Source organism: Typopeltis vanoorti, chromosome 4 (genome assembly GCF_054136105.1).
Source record: "Typopeltis vanoorti isolate ZY-2024b chromosome 4, IOZ_Tvanoo_1.0, whole genome shotgun sequence".
Lineage (NCBI taxonomy): Eukaryota > Metazoa > Arthropoda > Arachnida > Uropygi > Thelyphonidae > Typopeltis > Typopeltis vanoorti.
The window spans coordinates 108,816,518-108,835,800 of record NC_143552.1 but is presented as its reverse complement, the minus strand read 5'-3'; the positions used below and the strand labels follow the sequence as shown (position 1 = coordinate 108,835,800).

At 35.7% G+C, this 19,283-nt stretch overlaps 1 protein-coding gene across 1 annotated transcript in view; it reads right to left on the bottom strand.

Moving 5' to 3' along the window:
- LOC150107598 (uncharacterized) overlaps positions 1–19,283 on the bottom strand; it is a 419,637-nt gene that overhangs the window by 125,483 nt on the left and 274,871 nt on the right. The window contains exons 14-15 of the mRNA XM_090391960.1: positions 11,423–11,472; positions 4,406–4,478 (exon numbers count right to left, since the gene is read on the bottom strand). Of these exons, the coding sequence (XP_090248086.1) occupies positions 4,406–4,478; positions 11,423–11,472 (123 nt within the window). The remainder of the gene's footprint in view (positions 1–4,405; positions 4,479–11,422; positions 11,473–19,283) is intronic.

The window sequence follows — 19,283 nt, the reverse complement described above, 5'->3', positions numbered from 1 at the left end:
GGTTCTTTGCTAAATGTACCAACTTCTTCCATTCCTTTCTCTTGAGTTCTTTAATTCCAATCCTGGATTCCCATCTCAGTCAAGTCCTTTTGGATATTATTCTACCAATGCATCCCCAGTCTACCTCTAGGTCACTTTCCATTAGGCTCCATCTTGAATGCTTGTTTAGCCATTCTCTCCTCACCCATTCTTTCTGCATGTCTAAGCCTTCTCAATCTGTATGCTATAATTTGATCAACTAAAAGTGGGGATCTATAGAGTTCATATAGTTCTTGATTATGTTTAGTTCTCCATTCACCTGTCGTGTTATCTCTTACAGGTTCATAGACTTTTCTGAGGCTTTTATTTTCGAAGATCTGCAACACTTCTGCATCTTCATCTGTTATGCTCTGCTCCATATAAAACAATAGGTCTAACGATTGTCTTGTATATTTTTGTTTTGCTTGATAGAAATTTGGAAGATAGTAAATGTTGTACTGAATGATTAGATCTATTGGAGGTATGTGTTCTAGCTTTTATTTCTGTACTAATTTTATTATCTCAAGTAATCAATGTTCCAAGATATTTGAAGGAGGTGGCACTTTTAAATTTCAGGTTATCAATGGTAACCTATCATTTTATGCTTGTGATTTCTGCATACATTTAAATCCTGGTTGATTTGTAGTAATAGTTTTTCAGCAGCAATTTTGAGTTTTGTAAATGTTGTTCTAATGTTTTCAGCATTTTCTCTAATCAGGCATATAACATCTGCATATCCTAATATTATTGTTCTGTTTGTGTTATCTTTTACAGTTTCTCGAATACGTTTTTCTAATGCTAAATTAAAAAGGATGAGTGAAAGGGCATCTCCTTGCTTCAATCCTATCTTAATATCAAAAGGTTCAGATCTAATTCGATTGGCTAATACCATGCTTCAGCTGGCAGTGGTGCAAATTTTGATTAAATGTATTATCTTATGAGGTATTCCTAGTTCATCTAATACTCCCCAAAGGCCTTCTCTATGAATGCTATCATATGCTTTTGTAAAGTCTATAAATAAAATATGGACGACCTGCAGATTATATTCCCATTTTTTTTCTACACATTCTTGCTATAAATACTGCTACAACTTCTGCACACCCCCAGCACTGCCCACAGAATTGTATGAGCCCTATGCTATTAATGATGCTGTGCACAGCCAACATTCACATGTTTATCAGTAGAGAGAGTTTGTCTAGCTGTACAGGTTAACATGCAGTGGGGAAATTATGAGAACCATGTAGCAACCTGTTATTTTCAACATGCTAAACCCTCAGGATTAGTAGGATGTTTGTGTATTAGAGTATTAACCTGCAGCTTGGTTGGCCGAGTGGTTAATGCATCTGCTCTCCAGCCAAAAGGCTGTGGGTTTGAATCCCACTGTGGGCATGGATGTTTGTGATTGTCTGTGGAAATACTAGTGATGACGGCCTGTAGATGGTGTTGGTGTAGTTGCAGTTAGTTGTGGTTGGTGGATTGAGTGGTGGAAACAGAGTTGTAGAGTAGGTGCCCTCGCTTGATGAGTCTTGGGACTTCCTGGAGGTGTCACATAATAGTAATAATTTTAATTGGCATTGGTGTAGTTGTGGTTTGTTGTAGTTGGTGGAGATAGTAGAGTATGTGTCCTCCCTTGATGAGTCTTTGGACTCTCTGGAGGTGTCACATGATAATAATAATAATAATAATAAATAAAAATAACGATATAGAAGATATATATCTGAGTGCCAAAGAATAGGTCGACCATGCCACATCAGGACGTAACAACTTGTGAGGGCATGCCTTCACTATAATCCTGTGAGAATGCAGAAACTGATGTCACAAGAGATGAACATTTTGCAGAGAACAATGTCACATGTACTAACTGAGGACCTGGTGGTGAGCCTATCATTGTTCTACTGGACACTTCCTAACATCACAACTTATGTGGCAGAGGGTGATAAAATCAAAGGCACTTCTTCAGTGGTGTGTGAATGGCAGACACAGAGATATCCTCTTCACAGATGAGAAGATTTTCACCCATTGAAGAGTTGTTTAATTGCCAAAATGATTAGGTATATGACTCAGAGTGGTTGCACAGCACATGCCATAGCAAGAAGAAATTCAGAGGGTCATCACCTCACATCAGTGATGGTTTGGTGGGGTGACATATCAAGAATATCCAAATTGCATTTCTGCAAGAAAGGGATCTAAACCTCTACCAAAGTGCATCAGGATACTGTGCTGGAACCTGCAGTACAGCCCTTGAACACCTTGTTTCACAGTGAACCTTCCAATGGGACTTAGCTCCTGAGCATAAGGCAAGGTCCACACAACAGTGATTGTTGCAAATGGCAAATGTGCCTGACCATCTGATTGGCTGTCTGGAAGTCCCAGTTTGCATCCTTTGGATTTCAAATTGTGGTCGGAGCTCAAGAGATTACCTTGAGCTGGGGTATTTCAAGAAACAATACCCCAGCATTACCAGTCTGAAAGTGGATTATCACCATCGATATGTGATCTCACAGACTTCAGGTGTGCATGAAGGCAAAAGGGGGATATTTCGAACATTAAGTGCTGCTATATGCACATAATACATGTGGTTTGTATGTGCTGAAAGCCGTAAATGATTTACTGATAGATTAAACCTTTAATCTGTCAGTTTAACATTTAAAATTTGGTCAACTGTCGATCTATTTCTTTGGAATCCTGCTTGATATTCACCTATATTTTCTTCAGCATAAGTTTCTTTTTAGTATAATATTAGATAAAATTTTGTAGCCTGCTGACAGTAGCAATATCACTCTGTAATTTTCACGTTCATTTTTGTTTCTCTTTTTATATACTGGAATGATTAGGGATTATTTCCATTCTGCAGTTCCCCCCCCCCAATATAAAATTTACCAGCTTATGTATATTGAGTGGTTAATTTTACCCATATTTAATGAGTTTGGCTCCTGTTTTATTAGTACATGGTGACGTTGTCTTTGAGCTGCTTTATACTTTCCTCTACTTCAGCTAGTGAAGGTTTAAATATTTCAGGGTAACAAGTATGATAAGAATTCTGTTTAAAAGACTCAGTACATTCATCACAATTTAGGAGTTTGTTAAAATATTCTCTCTCTCCACCTGTTTGCTATTTCATCTCTAGTGGCTAGTGTTTGTCCATTGCCATTGTTGATTATTGTTGTTATTGTTTGCATATGTAGGCCTGTTTTTTTTAGTTTTTCATTTCATGGGAAATTTTTTTAGGATTATTTACTGTGAATCATTTTTGGATTTCTTCAATCTGTTCATGTAAAAATTTTCTTTTCTGTTGAACTGATTATTTTATTGGCTTCCTTGTTGCTCTCTTTGTATCTTTGAGTAGCATGAGCAGCATGCTTCTCTTTTTTTTTTTTCTTTACTGCCAATTCACATTCTTTATGCTGTATTTTATTTTGAATTCCAATTGAGTTTTCTGCTGCTATTTTTATGCTATCTTTGATACGATTCCAGATGTTTTCAATAATTTCATTCTCTTCCAGCTGCATATTTTTCAATAACAATAATAGTAATTTTATTCAATCATATTTCTATATTGATAAACACAGAAGATTAAGGAAGAATTATTTTCTTTTCTTTTTAACATTTGAGAATCGTTTTTATATATCTAGCCAACTGACAATGACCTTAAAATGAAATATATTTTGAAAAATATCTAAATGGATCTTAACTCAAAAACTGCTATGTCTGATAAACAGCTTGTCTGCTATGCATATGATTTGGCTCCTTGGCTGGATTTATGAAGAGAGGGATGAATTAATGCTGAAGAAGGTCCACCAGGGAGAAAAAAAGCGACTAAAATGATAATGATAGCTATAATTGTAGACCAAGAAATGGAAGCTTCAGAGCAGATTGATAAATCGAAAGAAAACTGGCTGGCAGAGCAGAAACATAAGATGGTAAAAGAAAATTATAGAGTGATACACAGAGATAACTTTCAAAGCAGAGAGAGAGAGAGAGAGAGAGAGAGAGAGAAGAAAATAATTTAAAAGATTTAAGGAAAAAGAAAGATAAACAAAATCATAAATATATAAAAAAAAAAGAACCCTTGATGTTGCACATGGTATCTCTGGAAGTTGAATAAAGATGGACCACAAAGGGAATCTGTTCTTTTCGATCTGTTCAAGATGGTATATCATAGTTTCAATGTTTTGTGCCCGATGCAGCCATTTAAAAATAATTCTTTCCACAGAGAGTGCTATACATATATGTAAAAAGTAGTCCATGCAAATATATTATACTATGTTTATATATTAACAAGAAAAATATTTCTATGAAGAATAAAAGGATATCTAACAAATGATTAACATGCCTTAATAAAATCGTTTAAATGAAAAATAGAAATTAGAAATAAAAATATGCTAACCCAATAGCCCCAGCTTCAATCTGTTCTTTCAGTTCAACTGAAATCCCTTCAGATACAGAAACATTTCCTTTACCTATTAAAAAAAATAATGATTTTCAAGATAATTTTAATGATGGTAAAAAAAAGATGACATCATTTCCTGGTATATATGTCACATCGTAAGGTAAAACTTATATAAGTAAAGTGGATATTAAATCCACTGTTATTTCAAAGCCGAATATAGAAACTGAAAGTTTTGTAAAAATCAGTTGACCAGAGAGCTTATGGAAATACACTAACGGGCATTCACGAGTTGCCTTAGCACAGACTTTAGAAAACATAGGCACCATGCAAAAGTCTATATATTTGCTTTCTATTAGTCCATTTTGATAAGGTTTCACTGGCCTGACAGCTGTTTCGAACTGGTTGGTTCTCCTCAGAGACCAGTTGGAGTTGAAATGTGGGAGAGGTATGTTTTTCATAAGCAAACTTTCAGTCGATGTGTAAACGTCTTTACTAAAATAAAGAGCCAGAAGGCTTCAGTTTAGTGATACAAAATTATATAAATAAAGTGGATATTAGCCTTTTGATTTTTTATTTCAGTAAATACTTTTACACATCAACCAAGAGGTATTCAGCCTTCAAAAGGCTAATATCCACTTTACTTTGAAATTGAAATTATACAACAAGAAATAAGTGAACATACACTACTTCTCCACAAATTTTCCAAATTTATTGATGCATTTGTCCCAATGATAGATCAGTTTGTCAATATCAGTAATGAAGAAGTCTGTGCCCACACCCAGTAACCAACATTGTACCACCTGATGAACTTCCTCATCCGTAGTGATGAGGAAGTTCTGAGAAGGTGTTTCTTGAGGGAGCCGAACAAATGGAAGTCTGAAGGGGCTAAGTCTGGACTGTAGGGAGGATGTGACAGAGTTTCCCAATGATTACAGTGCAACCACTCATGAGTGGTGTCCACAGTGTGTGAAGAAGCATTGTTGTTCACCAAAATCACACCATTTGTCAGGAGTTCTGGTCATTTGCATCAAATGTTAGCTTTCATTTTGTCTAATGTTACACAGTAGAGCTCTGCCTTGACTGTTCCTCCCTTTGTCAAGAAGTCCATCAACAAAATGCCTTGGCGATCCTAAAACACCATGGCCATGACTTTTTGGACAGTGGGAACAGTTTTGAATTTTTTATGCACAGGAGATTCTGGATGTTTCCAGGTCATGGAGTCTTGTTTGCTCTCTGGAGTGAAGTGACGAACTAATATTTTATCTCCTGTGACTAGGCAAGTGAGAAAATCCTCACCTTTGTCACTATATCACAAAAGATTTTCCAGACACATCCCCATGTGTATGTTGACGTGGGTTCCTCTGACAATTGTCAAGCACTCAGAAGGAACAGGCCTATTTTAAAGCCAAGGACATCCTGAAAAATTTTGTAAACAGTAGACTTACTCAAGTTCATCACTTGTGCAATTTCACACAGTTTCACTCACCAGTCTTCAAGAATGATGCTATTAATGCATGAAATGTTGTCGTCTGTCTTGCTTGATAAAAGCCTGCCTGCCCAATGTTGATCTTCAATGTCACGACTTCAGTGTCACAATGCATTATTAAATTAAAAAATAATATAAGAAACCTTAAAATAATTAAAATTTGAAGACCACAATTAGGAAAATCATCCCTTAAAGAATATTTATTGAAGTATATGTTTTAGTCAGCATAAAAAACAAATTGGAATTGGTAATTTAAACATTTGATTTGTTAGCATTCTGGGTTGGTTATGTGGGGCAGCTTCATTTTCACCAAGATTTCTGTTATATATTAGTTTTATCATTTGTTTTGTATCCACATGATATTTTAAGCTGCTTTTCTGAGGAATTTCATTTCTATATTTAAATGTATTTTTCATCTGCTTTTTATGGTCTGTTTTTCACTTTATAATAAAACTAGTTTAGTCAGGATATTATATACAAGGGGGTGGTCTGAAAAGTTCTGGGCCTAACAATGAAAAAATGAATTTATAATTTCAAAATTATTTTTATTTTTCAACAAATACTCCCTTAAGACTAATACATTTATTCCAGCAATGCTCCAGTGCCATTAACCCGTCCCTGTAGTGGTTCTCAGTAAGATCTGCAAAAATACCCCTCTACAGCTGCAATCACCTCTTGATTCAAAGAAAAACGCTGACTATCGAGGAAGAGTTTTAATTTTGGGAAGAGATAGAAGTCAGAGGGAGCCAAATCTGAGGAATAGGGTGGATGTTACAACAATTCATAGTGCAGATTCCTTAATTTTCCCATTGCCAAAACACCTTTGTGGGCAGGTGCATTGTCCTCATGAAAGATGATTTTTTTCTTCTGCAAACCAGGTTATTTCTCACGAATTTTTTCGTCTAGTCTGGTTAAAAGATCGGAATAATATTCCCCAGTAATTGTTTTACCCTTTTCAAGATAATTAATAAACAAAATGCCTTTAGCATCCCAAAACACCAATGCCATGACCTTTCCTGCTGATGAAACCAACTTTGTCTTCTTTGGTGCTGAACAACTAGCTTCTGTCCACTGTTTTGACTGCTGTTTGGATTTGGTGAATCCAAGTCTCATTGATAATAATAAATTGACGCACAAAATCAGTTTTATTTTTGTTAAAATGCTCCAAGCACGTGTTCAGAGATTTTCATGCGAATGCATTTTTGATCTGCTGTAAGCAAACGTGCCACCCATCTTGTGCAAAGCCTTTTAATTTGCAATTCTTCATGCAACTATATTCTACATATTCTTTTGAAATTCCTATAGTCTCAGCAATTTCACACACTTTGACTTAATGGTCATCCAATACCATATTGTGCACTTGATCAATGATTTCTGATGTTGTTAAACTTTTTGGGCGTCCTTCATGTGGATCATCTTCAAGGCTGGTACAGCCACGTTTAAACTTGGCAGCCAATTTCTTAATTGTCAAAAACAAAGGAGAAAAGTGCCCATAAACGTTTATGAACTTCGAATGAAATTCTTTTGGCATTAAACCTTCTTTTACAAAAAATTTTATAACCGCATGATACTCAATTTTATCCATTTCAAGGAATACAGACAACACTTTTGCTTCAGACAGCTGTATAAAAACTATTTGATAGAATGACTTGGATCTTAAGACAGAGGTTCACATGGATGCTTAAGACAGAGGTACCAACTTAGAAAAAAAAAATCTTGCCAATAGTGTTGCCATCTATGGTCGGCTCTTTATTATATCTTTATTTTATTTTTATCTTTTGGCTCTTTATTTCAGTAATTCTTGGTGCCTTTTGTGTGGTGACACCTTTTGGCATCTTGTATGGTAAAGTATAACTTCTGCATCATTTCAACCTGGGTATTTAAATCTGGGTCTACCTATCTACTGATGAGACCTCAACAAAGGTCGAAACCGGTCTGGGTAGTGACCTCTTCCCCCCATAATATATAGCATCATATATGTCTGCAAGGAGATGTGTTTTACATTATGGGAAATACTAAGAAAAGTGATCAGCGCTTACTCCACCTTTACCACGAGTTGCCCCTCTCATGAAAGGTTTGCTTGCTCTTGGATTCGCCAAAAAACTTTTATAGTTTCTATATTCAGCACGAAACTCTTTGTAGTTTCTCTATTAGGCTTTGAAATAATGTTGGATTCAATATCCACTTAATTTAAATAATAACTTAAATATATTATTTAATTATTTTTACTTTATTTTTATTTATTTATATGTTTTAAAGATATAAGATATATATATCTTTAATCTTATATATATATTTATTTTATTTTTTTTTTTTCCCCAGTATTCCAAACTATATTAAGAAATTTCAGGAGATCCTTTCTTTTTTTAATTTTGTTGCCTATGTTGTTTTAGTATAGTTTCATATTAATTTTGTTTTTCATAGTGTTTTTATATTGTTCATTCTGTTCATTTTATTATTTAGTTCTGACACTTAGTATTTCCATTAAATCTTTTGGGCAAGGATTTGCATATCTTGATGTTTCCACCCAAATTTAAGGCAACACGTTATGATTCATGTAATATATATGTGTGTGTATGCAGCATAAGTTCATAGCACACTTGGAAGAACAATGGGAAAAAATGAACACTTGAATTGGAAAAGACTTGAGTTTGATTCTTGTCATGATGAGAGGAATCTTTATATGGACTTTTTCAGCTAAAGGGTATTAATCTTATATGGAGGTAAGAAGTTTTATTTTTTCTGAGAATTCAGATTTTAATTCCACACACAGGAAAATCAGTAGGAGAACACACAGTTAGCAAACAAAAATACTGTTAGGGAAAAGCAAGTGGCATAGATGAATGGTGGATTAAGATGTGCAGTGGTGGTTTGTGTGGTATAGAATGCCCTCCCACGATGAGTCCTTGTACTCCATGGAGGAATCATGAAACAATAATAATAATGATTGTAATTAATTTATAAGTTTTAGCTCTGACTTTGTTATATCCTTTTCTATACATAACTATTTTAACAGTGTTAACAACACCAAACAAACTATATGTTAAAAAGGATGTTTAGTAAAATATTTATTAACATGACCTTGCGCACCACATTTTAAATTAGCAATCCTGATCCACTTTCCTAAGGATAAACTCTATTCTCTAGCATATCCTGGGGTGAATAATGTTCAGCACTATGAAGTTCCTTGTGACTGTGACTTGGTCTACTATGGACAGACAGAAAGATCTGTTAACATTTGCCTTGGAGAACATAAAAAATACATTTGCCACCATTATTATGGCAAATCAGGACTGGCAACCATGCTTTTGGACATCCCTTCACACAGCACTAATGGAAGAAAACCAATGTACTATTTGGAAGTTGTTACAGGCCAGAAAGATTATTTTTAGAGTCAACCATGGCTATGAAGAATTCTCCTAAACTGAACAAGTATGGTTGCATTAATTTGCCAAAAAAGTTGGAAGACTGTTATCTTATGATCAATTCCTACATAGCAATAATGCTTTTCCCCCCCTCAACATTAGAGGGCACCAAATTAAGATTTAGATCCTTAGTCCATTACAGTTTGAAATGTTTCACTTACTCATTGTTGCATGTAAAGTATAACATGCTGCTTTGTGCTCTGAAGATGTTGGTTTGAAATCTAGCAAAATATAAGTCAGTTAATAAACATCTTTTTTTATCAAATAGTTTGTGCGGTGTTGTTAATACCATTAAAATAAGTCATGAATAATGTTCAACACTAAGCTTTATTAGATATCCTTTTCTAGTTCTGTTAGTCCATATATCACTATGTTTTTTCTTTAAACGTTCTTAAACTTTTCTTTGCAATAGCCCTAAACATGTAGTCTGTTTCCATTTCTAGAGTGTGAAATTTAACAATTTCTAGTTAGTCTTTTTATTATATTTATTTCTCCACTGCACAGTCCTCTTTTTTCTATTCAATTTTTTTGAGTGGCTTCTCACCCAGGAAAGTTTGTAAACCTATAGTACATTACTACTGTGAGTGAATTGAGGATTTTTTTTCCATTTTTATTAAATTTATAATTTTTTTTTGAAGTTGTTATTTTAAATTTTGCATAATTTGAAAACCTGCTCGAGAGAATAAACATGAACTTTTTTCAAACCACTTTAAGTCTCTCCCAGTGGGGATTAGTGGGGGGGGGGGTCTCATACTGGTCAATGAAATTCATCTCCCACCTAAAGACAATCACAAACATCCAAGACCATAGCAGGATTCAAACTTGTAGTATGTTGGTTGGAGAATGGATATACTATCCTCTTGGCTAATCAGACTGGCAAATTTATGATTTATTCCTAAACTTTCTGGATTCTTTCATCAGGATTGGTTTTAGATTTTTTAAACTTTCAATGTGTCTACATACTGTCAGGCAATGCATTCCACTCATCAGCCAATCACCATATCCCTCTCTTCCTCCTATTCACAAGATGTTCCAAAAATGTTATCACCTTAGTCAATCTTCTCTTAACCATTTCTAATGTATTTTCATCATCATAAAAACCAACTGACCAAATCTGTGTGTAATATTCTATAGCCTGATCAAGGGCTTATACAGAGGAACCATAACATCTTTTTTTTCTGCATGGCAAGATCCTCCACCTCATTGCAATAATCTGATGAGATAACTCCATAACTTGTGCAATGTGATCCCTGAGCTTTGAGTTTCTGTTAACCACTACTCACAGATCTCTAGTCTCCTCTTCCTCTTTCCAGATTTCTCCACCAAGTGTAGACTTTGAATTCCATTATTGTCAACCAAATTTCAGAACCTTATGCTTTGCAACATTGAACTGACAGTGAATCATCCAGGAATCATCAGTATCATAGTATTCAATTCCATCTGTTCCAATTTAGTCCACTCACACAATTATTCAAGTCCTCTTGTAAGACAAGCATCTGCTTGATGTTTTTGCATCATCTACAAACAGTTGCATATCTCCAGTTAAGCCTATCCCAACATCCCAATATGGGCTTGAAATGCTCTATCTGAGGACAGAATGAGAGTCTGTGGACTGCCAGAAGTTGTTTAATAGGAAGAAAATAGGGGAATAAGCAATGAATAAGTTACTAAAAGGGTTTTCATAGGATTTGATGCAGAAAAAAATTTTCATATATATGAATGGGGGGGGGACAAGAGATATTCCCTAGAAATTGAATAAGATTTCCAGGGATTAGAATGGTTAGCAAGAGAATCAGGACTAGATTTTTTGAATAAAAATTTATATTTATTCAAATTTATTCAATAATGAGTTCACGTATATAAATAGAGTTAGTGTAATACTCTCATTATGAGACCTTAGACTCCATTGAAATTGTTCTGTAATAATAAGAATAATAACAATAAGACTAATTATAATTATAATATACAAAGTATATTGCATTACAGTATTAATATATAAACCTTGAAATGAAGAAATATTTTGTTTAAATATTATTTGTATAAAAAAAATAGAAGGCAAACTTTCTTCTCAAAATTTATATAAAAGAATATCATATGGCTTACCAGTAAATCCAAAATTCAGGGGAAATTCATCCGTGCTTTGTATCATATTTCTAAAACAGATTGCATGTGATATTAAGAATTAGTGGGACAGTTAATTCTGAAATTAGGCATGAAAATACACCATTAAAATTTCTATAGTTTAAATAAAATTATTTCGTTGTCATTTTCAAAATTCTGTTACGATCTTAAGGAGAATATTAGAATGGACATCAGGAGGTTATTGAGGAGAGTAAGAGATAACAGTGTGATTGGAAAGGTAGTCAGTATGATAGTGACATGTTGAGATGGAGAGCAGGGATCATGGATAATATATTGGCAGAGCTGTGTGAGAAGAAGGGAAGGGAATGGAGTTTGTAAATGTGGAGGATGCATTTGAGAGAAGAATGGATTTATATAAAAGTGAAAGGTTGCATTTAAATGGATTTGATGTGAGTCAGAGAGACTGTTGCTGCAAGGAGGAGGAGCAATGAATGATGTCAGTAGGAGAGCAGTGGAAGTAAAAGGTGAAGCAAGAGATAAGGAAACAGGAGCTGGTGAGACTGAAATGGTTGTAAATGAGAATAGTATTAGTGTAAGAGATAATGATGAAAGAACAAAAATGCAGAATGAACAGGTAGACACAATATAAGGAGAGTGGATGTTGAAAGTAGTAGCAGATGTGCATATGAGGATGATTAGCATAGGAATGGGATGACCTGAGATATAAGGTGTATAGTTGAGTCTGAGGATATAGATATAGTAAGTGCTGATAAAGCTGACTGTGAATGATTAGGCATGTGAAAATCACAAACAACAAGAGGCATGGGCAGGACTAGCTATATACCTAAAAGTGAATTGGGGTTTGTTTATTTACAAATGCCATGATATCAGAAATAAGGGAAATGAAATAGTTTCACAGATTCAGTTTATTTGAAACATGATGGGATAAAAATGATATCCTGACAGGAATAGAAAAGGAAGGGTATAATGTTTTTCATGAGGATAGAAAGGATAAGATGAGAAGGGAAATGCTGTTGATGATAGCAGGTGAATTATGTCTACACAAAGTGGAGATGCAAGAGGGAAATAGTGGCATTGGTATTAAGTCAGTATGGTGTGAGGTGGAGGTTGACAGGAAGAGATATTTAATTGGATGTTGCTATAGGCCAAGAAACAGGAAACATGGAGGGTGGTGATGAAGAAATGCATAGGCAGCTTGGGTTAGCAAATAAAGAAAGAGTGATCATTATTGATAATTTTAATTATGGTAATACAGACGGGAATGAAGAGACAGCATTTGGGAATAAAGAAAATTAATTTCTTGAGTTCTTGAGAGATAACTATCTTAGGTAGTATAAAAGGAGGGCAAGGATCAAGAATCTTAAATTTAATCATATCATCAGAGGATGTGATTGTGAGTGAGATGTCACATTTTGTCCCAGGTGGTGAGAGTGAGGTGATCACCTGGGTGGTGGCCAGCCATGTGAAGACTTCTATGAAATGATATATGTGAAAATACAAAGATTGGTGATTATGAAAAGTTTAGGAGATGGCTTGGAGCTACAGCATGGAATGATTATGGGAATGATCAAAAGATATTTAACAACATTGATGTGTGAATGTATTTCAAAGCTCAAAAGGCTGAATGCCGGGATTAATGAAATTTGGAAGAATAGGACACTGTGGACAGTACAAGATAAATAATGGTAACAGTCAATTGCATGAGGCATACACAGAGCAGGCCAGGAAGGTGATTCGGTTAGTAATAACAGCAAAATTGAAGTATGAGCAGAAATTAGAAAATCAGGCAAAGAAAAATCCTAGAGTTTTTCAGATATGTGTCAAGTCGACAAAAGAATGATTATGGTAATCATTCTTTTGTCGACTTGATGATGTCAGTGGATGAAGATGGTGAAATACTAACTGCTTCAGAAGACACAGTTGAGGTATTTAGTGAACAATTTATATTGGTGTTTCGTCCTCATAAGGGTGAAATCAGGAGAAGCTCAAGTGCAGCAGAAATAGGAAAGGATTATTATTATTTATATGGGCACTCCATGGAGTCAAAAGACTCACTGCAGCAGATCCACTCTATCCATTAACACAATATCTATCATGCATCTGGTCAGCTGCCAGATCAGTTTGATAGCACCAGTTCTTGTCTGATCATTGAAGTTAAGCAAACCTGAGTCCAGTTAGTACTTGGGAGGGGTTGACCACCTGGGAACCCTAAGTGCCGCTGGGATTAATTTTAAGCACCTCTGTAGTGCAATTGGAAGAATGAAGGCATTGTGCCCTTTGATTGGGAAAGTCCTAAGGGACAGAAGGAATCTTAATATGGGTTGCTTCAATGGAAGGTGAGTTAGCCGATGTCATATGGAAGTAGGGTTTTTTTCTCCTGCAAACTCGAGTTTTTCATCCCACATACAGACAAATCGGCCTTGAGAGCACATGCAATTTACTGACAAAAAATACTGGTGGTGGTGGGCAAAAGATGGCATTGGTGTGGATGATGATGATGGTAGTGGCAGTTTGGTGTAGTTGGTGGATTACATGGTGGAGAGAGTTGTAGAGTAGGTGCCCTCCTTCGATGAGTCTTTGGACTCCTTGAAGGTGTCAAGAAATAATAATAATCATCATCATCAAATTCCTGCCATGTACCCTCAACGGGTGTACAGGATATGACAGTACTACATGAAAAAAATTACATCATTACTAACTTCCTATCTACAATTTTCCTCCAAATCAGTCTGTTACTTGTCAAGACTCCAACATTATCAGATCTTATATTTCTATCATCTAAGGCACTTTGTACCGCGTATCAATCCACCTATATCTTGGTCTTCCTCTGGGTCGTTTTCCTACCAACCTGGCAGAGAATACTTGTTTTGCTAATCTTTCCTCTCCCATTCTATTTAAGTGACCATACCACCTGAGATTAGCTCTGCTAACGCATTCCTGGATGCTGACAATGTCAAGTTCTTTCCTAATATCCTCATTTTTAATATGATATTGCCATTGATGCCATCTGTTCATGCCTCTAATCTTTCTCAGGACTCTCATATCTGCGGTCTCTAGTCTTTGGTCAAGCGTTTTACTTCTGACCCAGCTCTCAGATCAATAAGTTAAAACTGGTTTGAATACTGTCTTGTATACAGCTAATTTAGTGTTCCGACTAATTTCTCTCTTATTCCATATGAATTTATTCAATTGACTTCCCACCATACCAGCTTTGCTGATTTTGTTGTCTATTTCTATATTTAATTTACCATCTTCAGTAAAAATCGTGCCTAAGTAGCTGAAATGTTTTACTTGTTCCACAGGTTGTCCATTCACAACACAGTTGACATTTTCAATGATTCTGCCTATTTTCATTGTCTTTGTCTTTTTATTGCTGACCTTCATACCATATCTATTACAACAGCAATTGAATTTAGTCAGAGAATCTTGCAGACTTGTAGTGGATTTATTTAGAAGTATAACATCATCCGCATAAAGCAAAGAGCTGACATTAACATCTCCAATTTTGATATCAGGTTTAATACCACTTTCCTTCATAATGTGATCCATATAGATAATGAATAACAGAGGGGATAATGTACATCCTTGTCTCACACCAGATTTAACATTAAACCATCTTCCTGTACTTCCTTCAATTCTAACTGCTGACTTACAACTCAAATAAAGACTAAGTATTGCTTGATATAATGCCCCATTCACACCATATAACTGCAGCGTATTGAATAGCTTCTCTCTTGGCACCTTGTCATATGCCTTTTCCAAATCGACAAAACTTAAATACAGATCTTTGTTATATTCCCATGCTTTCTCGACTATTTGTCGTAAAGTGAAGATCTGATCCTGACAGCCTCTATTTGGCCTAAATCCAGCTTGTTCTTCACCAAGCTTTTCTTCCACAATTCTTCTCAACCGTTTCTCAAGTATACTTGCATAGATCTTGCCAGGAACACTCAGTAGGGAAATACCTCTGTAATTTTCACATTCAGTTTTATTTCCCTTTTTATATATGGGTACTATACTATGAGAGCTCTACTCCAATCATCGGGAATTCGTCCCTCTGTACAGGCTTTCTGAACTATGCAGTGCAGCCACTGTAAGACTTTTATACCACCATGCTTCAGCATTTCTGGTCGAATATCATCTACTCCTGCTGCCTTTCCACATTTCAAGCCTTTGATGGCTTTTTCTACTTCAAGTATGGATATGTATTCCTGACTGCATGCCTGGTCAGTGTTTTTTTATCACTGTGCTGTCATCACTGCTTGTTTCATTTAGCAGTTTTTCAAAGTAATTACTCCATACTTCAAGGATATCTTTTTCAATCGTTTTCATGTCACCTTTATCATCTCTAACTCCTTTTACAGCACTCTTTCCTCCATTCCTAAGCTTCTTCAACAACCTCCAGAATATTTTGCCACCTTCTTGATATTTATTTTCTATATTCTTGCCAAAGTCCTCCCATGACTTTTGTTTAGCTAGTTTTACACAGTGTTTAGCATTCTTGCATATGTCTCTATATTCTCTAAGAGCACAAGCTGACTTATTTGACAGGAACTTTTGATATGCTTTCTTCTTTTCCTTCACTGCCTCTTTAACTTCCTGTGTCCACCAGGGAGTTCTGATTTTTTTATCCTTGCACACAACCTCACCACATGCCTCTCTGGCAGAATCAATCAATGTTTTCTTCAGAGTTTGCCACTGAATCTCCAAGATTTGATTCCTGTTCTCAAACTCTTTCATTTTCTTTTCAATAATCTTTCTGTATTTTAGTCTACAGTTCACATCTGAGAGCTGCTCAACTTTTATTCGCTTTAAAACTTTCTTACATGTTATTCTTTTCAATATGAAATTCAATTTTATCCTGCTCAAGACTAAATAGTGATCACTTCCAATTTCAAATCCTCTGTACACTCTGGTGTCCTGCACCAGGGAGAAAACATCACTATCAACAATAACATAGTCAATGAGACTTTTCTTATTCCTAGCCTCTTCTCTCCATGTGAATTTGTGCACATTTTTATGTTGGAACATGGTGTTAGTAATAACCAGTTCATGTCCTGAGCAGAAATCCAACAGATATTTGCCATTATTATTAGCTTTGCTCTTTTCTCCAAATTTTCCCAAAATATTTTTGTATGTCTGACAATCATTTCCTACTCTGCTATTTAGATCCCCAACAAGGAACAACTTTTCCTTTTTCAATGTGTCAGTTGCTTTTTCTAAAGCATCAAAAAAGTCCTCCACTTCTACCTTAGTAGAACCTTCTGTGGGACCATAGGCACAAATAAGTCTCATTGTCCAGTTCCCCATTCTCATATTTGCCCACATTACTCTACTTGAGACTGACTGCCATTCAAGAAGATTAGCCTCGTATTTTGTGTTGAATACTATGGCTACTCCTTCTTTTCCTTGATTGTCATTGCCTGAATATAACATTTTGTATTTATTGCTCAGAAAGATCTCACCAGTTTTGGTCTTTTTTGTTTCAGTCACCCCTATTATGTCGATCTGGTGCTTATCTAATTCCTCAGCTAGCTCCATTTCTTTGCCATTCAGGCTTCTTACGTTGATAGTACCGATCTTTAACTCTGGTGATGTTGAGTTGGGGTTTGTTTTCAGATTTGTTCCAGTAGCTGACTTTTCGCTGTTCGCCCTGGTTCCCTGGCGAAAACAACGTTGGCCTTGTTTAACCGGGCGATGCCCCAGCCGGCATGAAATTTTGTCATGTTGTACCATCATTTTTTATTTTGGTTTAACCAATAAGAATACAATTTGGTCGGCTAAATCCCAAATTGCCAGCCCATCCTCGTTCGTTCAGTATCAAAGTAGATACCCAACAGGGTGCACCACGAGAAGGTGAAGATTGGACATTAGGTCAGAAGCCCTGGTCGGTTCTCCGCATTCCTTGAAAGGCTATGTGGAGGTCTCCTCTCAGTTATACAGCTTTGACCCTTAAGCACCCCAAGAAATAATAATAATCTCATTAAACCTACTCACTGTTGAGGCACTCGTAACTGCATTTGGCAGTCCATTCCACTCATTCACCACTTTACAAGAAAAGAACCTAGTCTGTACATCCTTATTAAATATATTCTTAGACAGCTTCCAAGTGTGAACCCTTGTTTTCTTCCTACCCCCCCATGTATTGAAAATCTTCTGTGTCAATATTATAGCATCCCTTTAGTAACTTATAAGTTTCTATCATATCCCCTCTCTTCTGCATGCTAGCTAAACCCTGCTGACCACACACCCTTAATCTATCCTAATAGATTGAGGAAACATTCCACATACCTGTCAGCAGCTTGGTCACTCGTTTCTGAATCCTCTCTGCCACCTCTCGATCTCCAAGAAATGCAGGTGTGACCAAATCTGTGCACAATAGTCAACAATCGAATCATAGCCTTATAAAAAGAGATGATAACCTCCCTATCTTGACTTGTCAAATGTGCTCTTCAGCATCTAGTAATCCTCTGAGCTATTTTGCAAATCTTGCAACTTACCAGAGAACTTGATTAAATGGCATATGAATAGGCAAGTAAGTGGAAATGTCAGTTCAATGTTGCAAGGTGTAAGGTTTTTAAATTTTGTATGCAATGATGAGATGCAATGTTGGTAGGCATACTTTGAAGGAGGTAAAGGAGATGAAAGATCTGGGAGTGGTGGTGGTAGTGAACAAGGACCTGAAATTCAGGGGTTCACATGTACAAGTTGTGAAGTCGTCACATCAGATAATGGCAATGATGTCGAGAACCTTGATGTGTAGAGATAAAGCAGTCATTATTTCAATGTATAAGGCCTTCAATCAGGTCCCATGTGGATTATTGTGCACAGATATGGTCACTTGCTTTTCATGGTGATGAGGATACTTTATAATGATCCAGAGAAGATTCACAAAGATGGAACTGATTGTTTGAATGTGGAATATGAAGACAGAATGAAAGAATGTAATTTGCAAAGCTTCGTGAATATGAGGAGTGGGGATATGATTGAGATATAGGGCTTGTTACCAGCTTAACATTGAAGAAATTTTTCATAGAATAGAAGAAGTGGGAGGGGGGGGGGTGTAGAATAAGAGGCTATTCCTGAAAACTGAATAAGGTGAATGTGAGCAAAGGAATGAGAAGAAGAAGGTTCTTTGCATGGAGAGTGCTTTGTGAGTGGAATGTATTGTCTGAGTGTGTTGTGAAAGTGGACACATTGAATGAGTTTAGGGTTGGATGACCATTATGTGTGATAGTGTGTACCTCCCCATGATGAATCTCTGGCCCCATGGAAGTCAGATGTTAATAATAATAATAATAATTGTTGACAGGAGATTAGTAACAATGTAAACCTAATTATGCAGTCATCTAGCATCCTGTATAGATAAATAGAAATAGATCAGGAAATAGATGATGATGTTGAAAAGTGTATGCAGTGCCAAGAACCTTATGCAGTGCCGGAAACTTTCTATATGATTTCTTCTTTGCATGAACTTTTTAATTTTCTGTGCCTGCATGGAGTTTTTAATGTACTCTGCAGCCAATTTCACTAGATGCTTATCTGACTGAGTGAATGACAATTTTGCCTCATGGTTTCTTCGAATATCTAAGTCTACAATTCATATCAGAGAGTTTTTAATTCCAAATCTTTAAGAAGTTTAGTATATATTTTCCTTTTAAATGGGATACTATTTTTATTCTTGTTCAACACTGTATAAGGTGATAATTACTTCATATTTCAAATCCCATATATCTTCTTGCAACCATTTTGAAGTCTAAAGACATTATTATCAACAATAACATAACTGATCAGATAGATTCTTCTTTTTGGTGTGTGTTTTCTTTATGTGAATTTACATTTTTTTATGTTGAAAGATTAA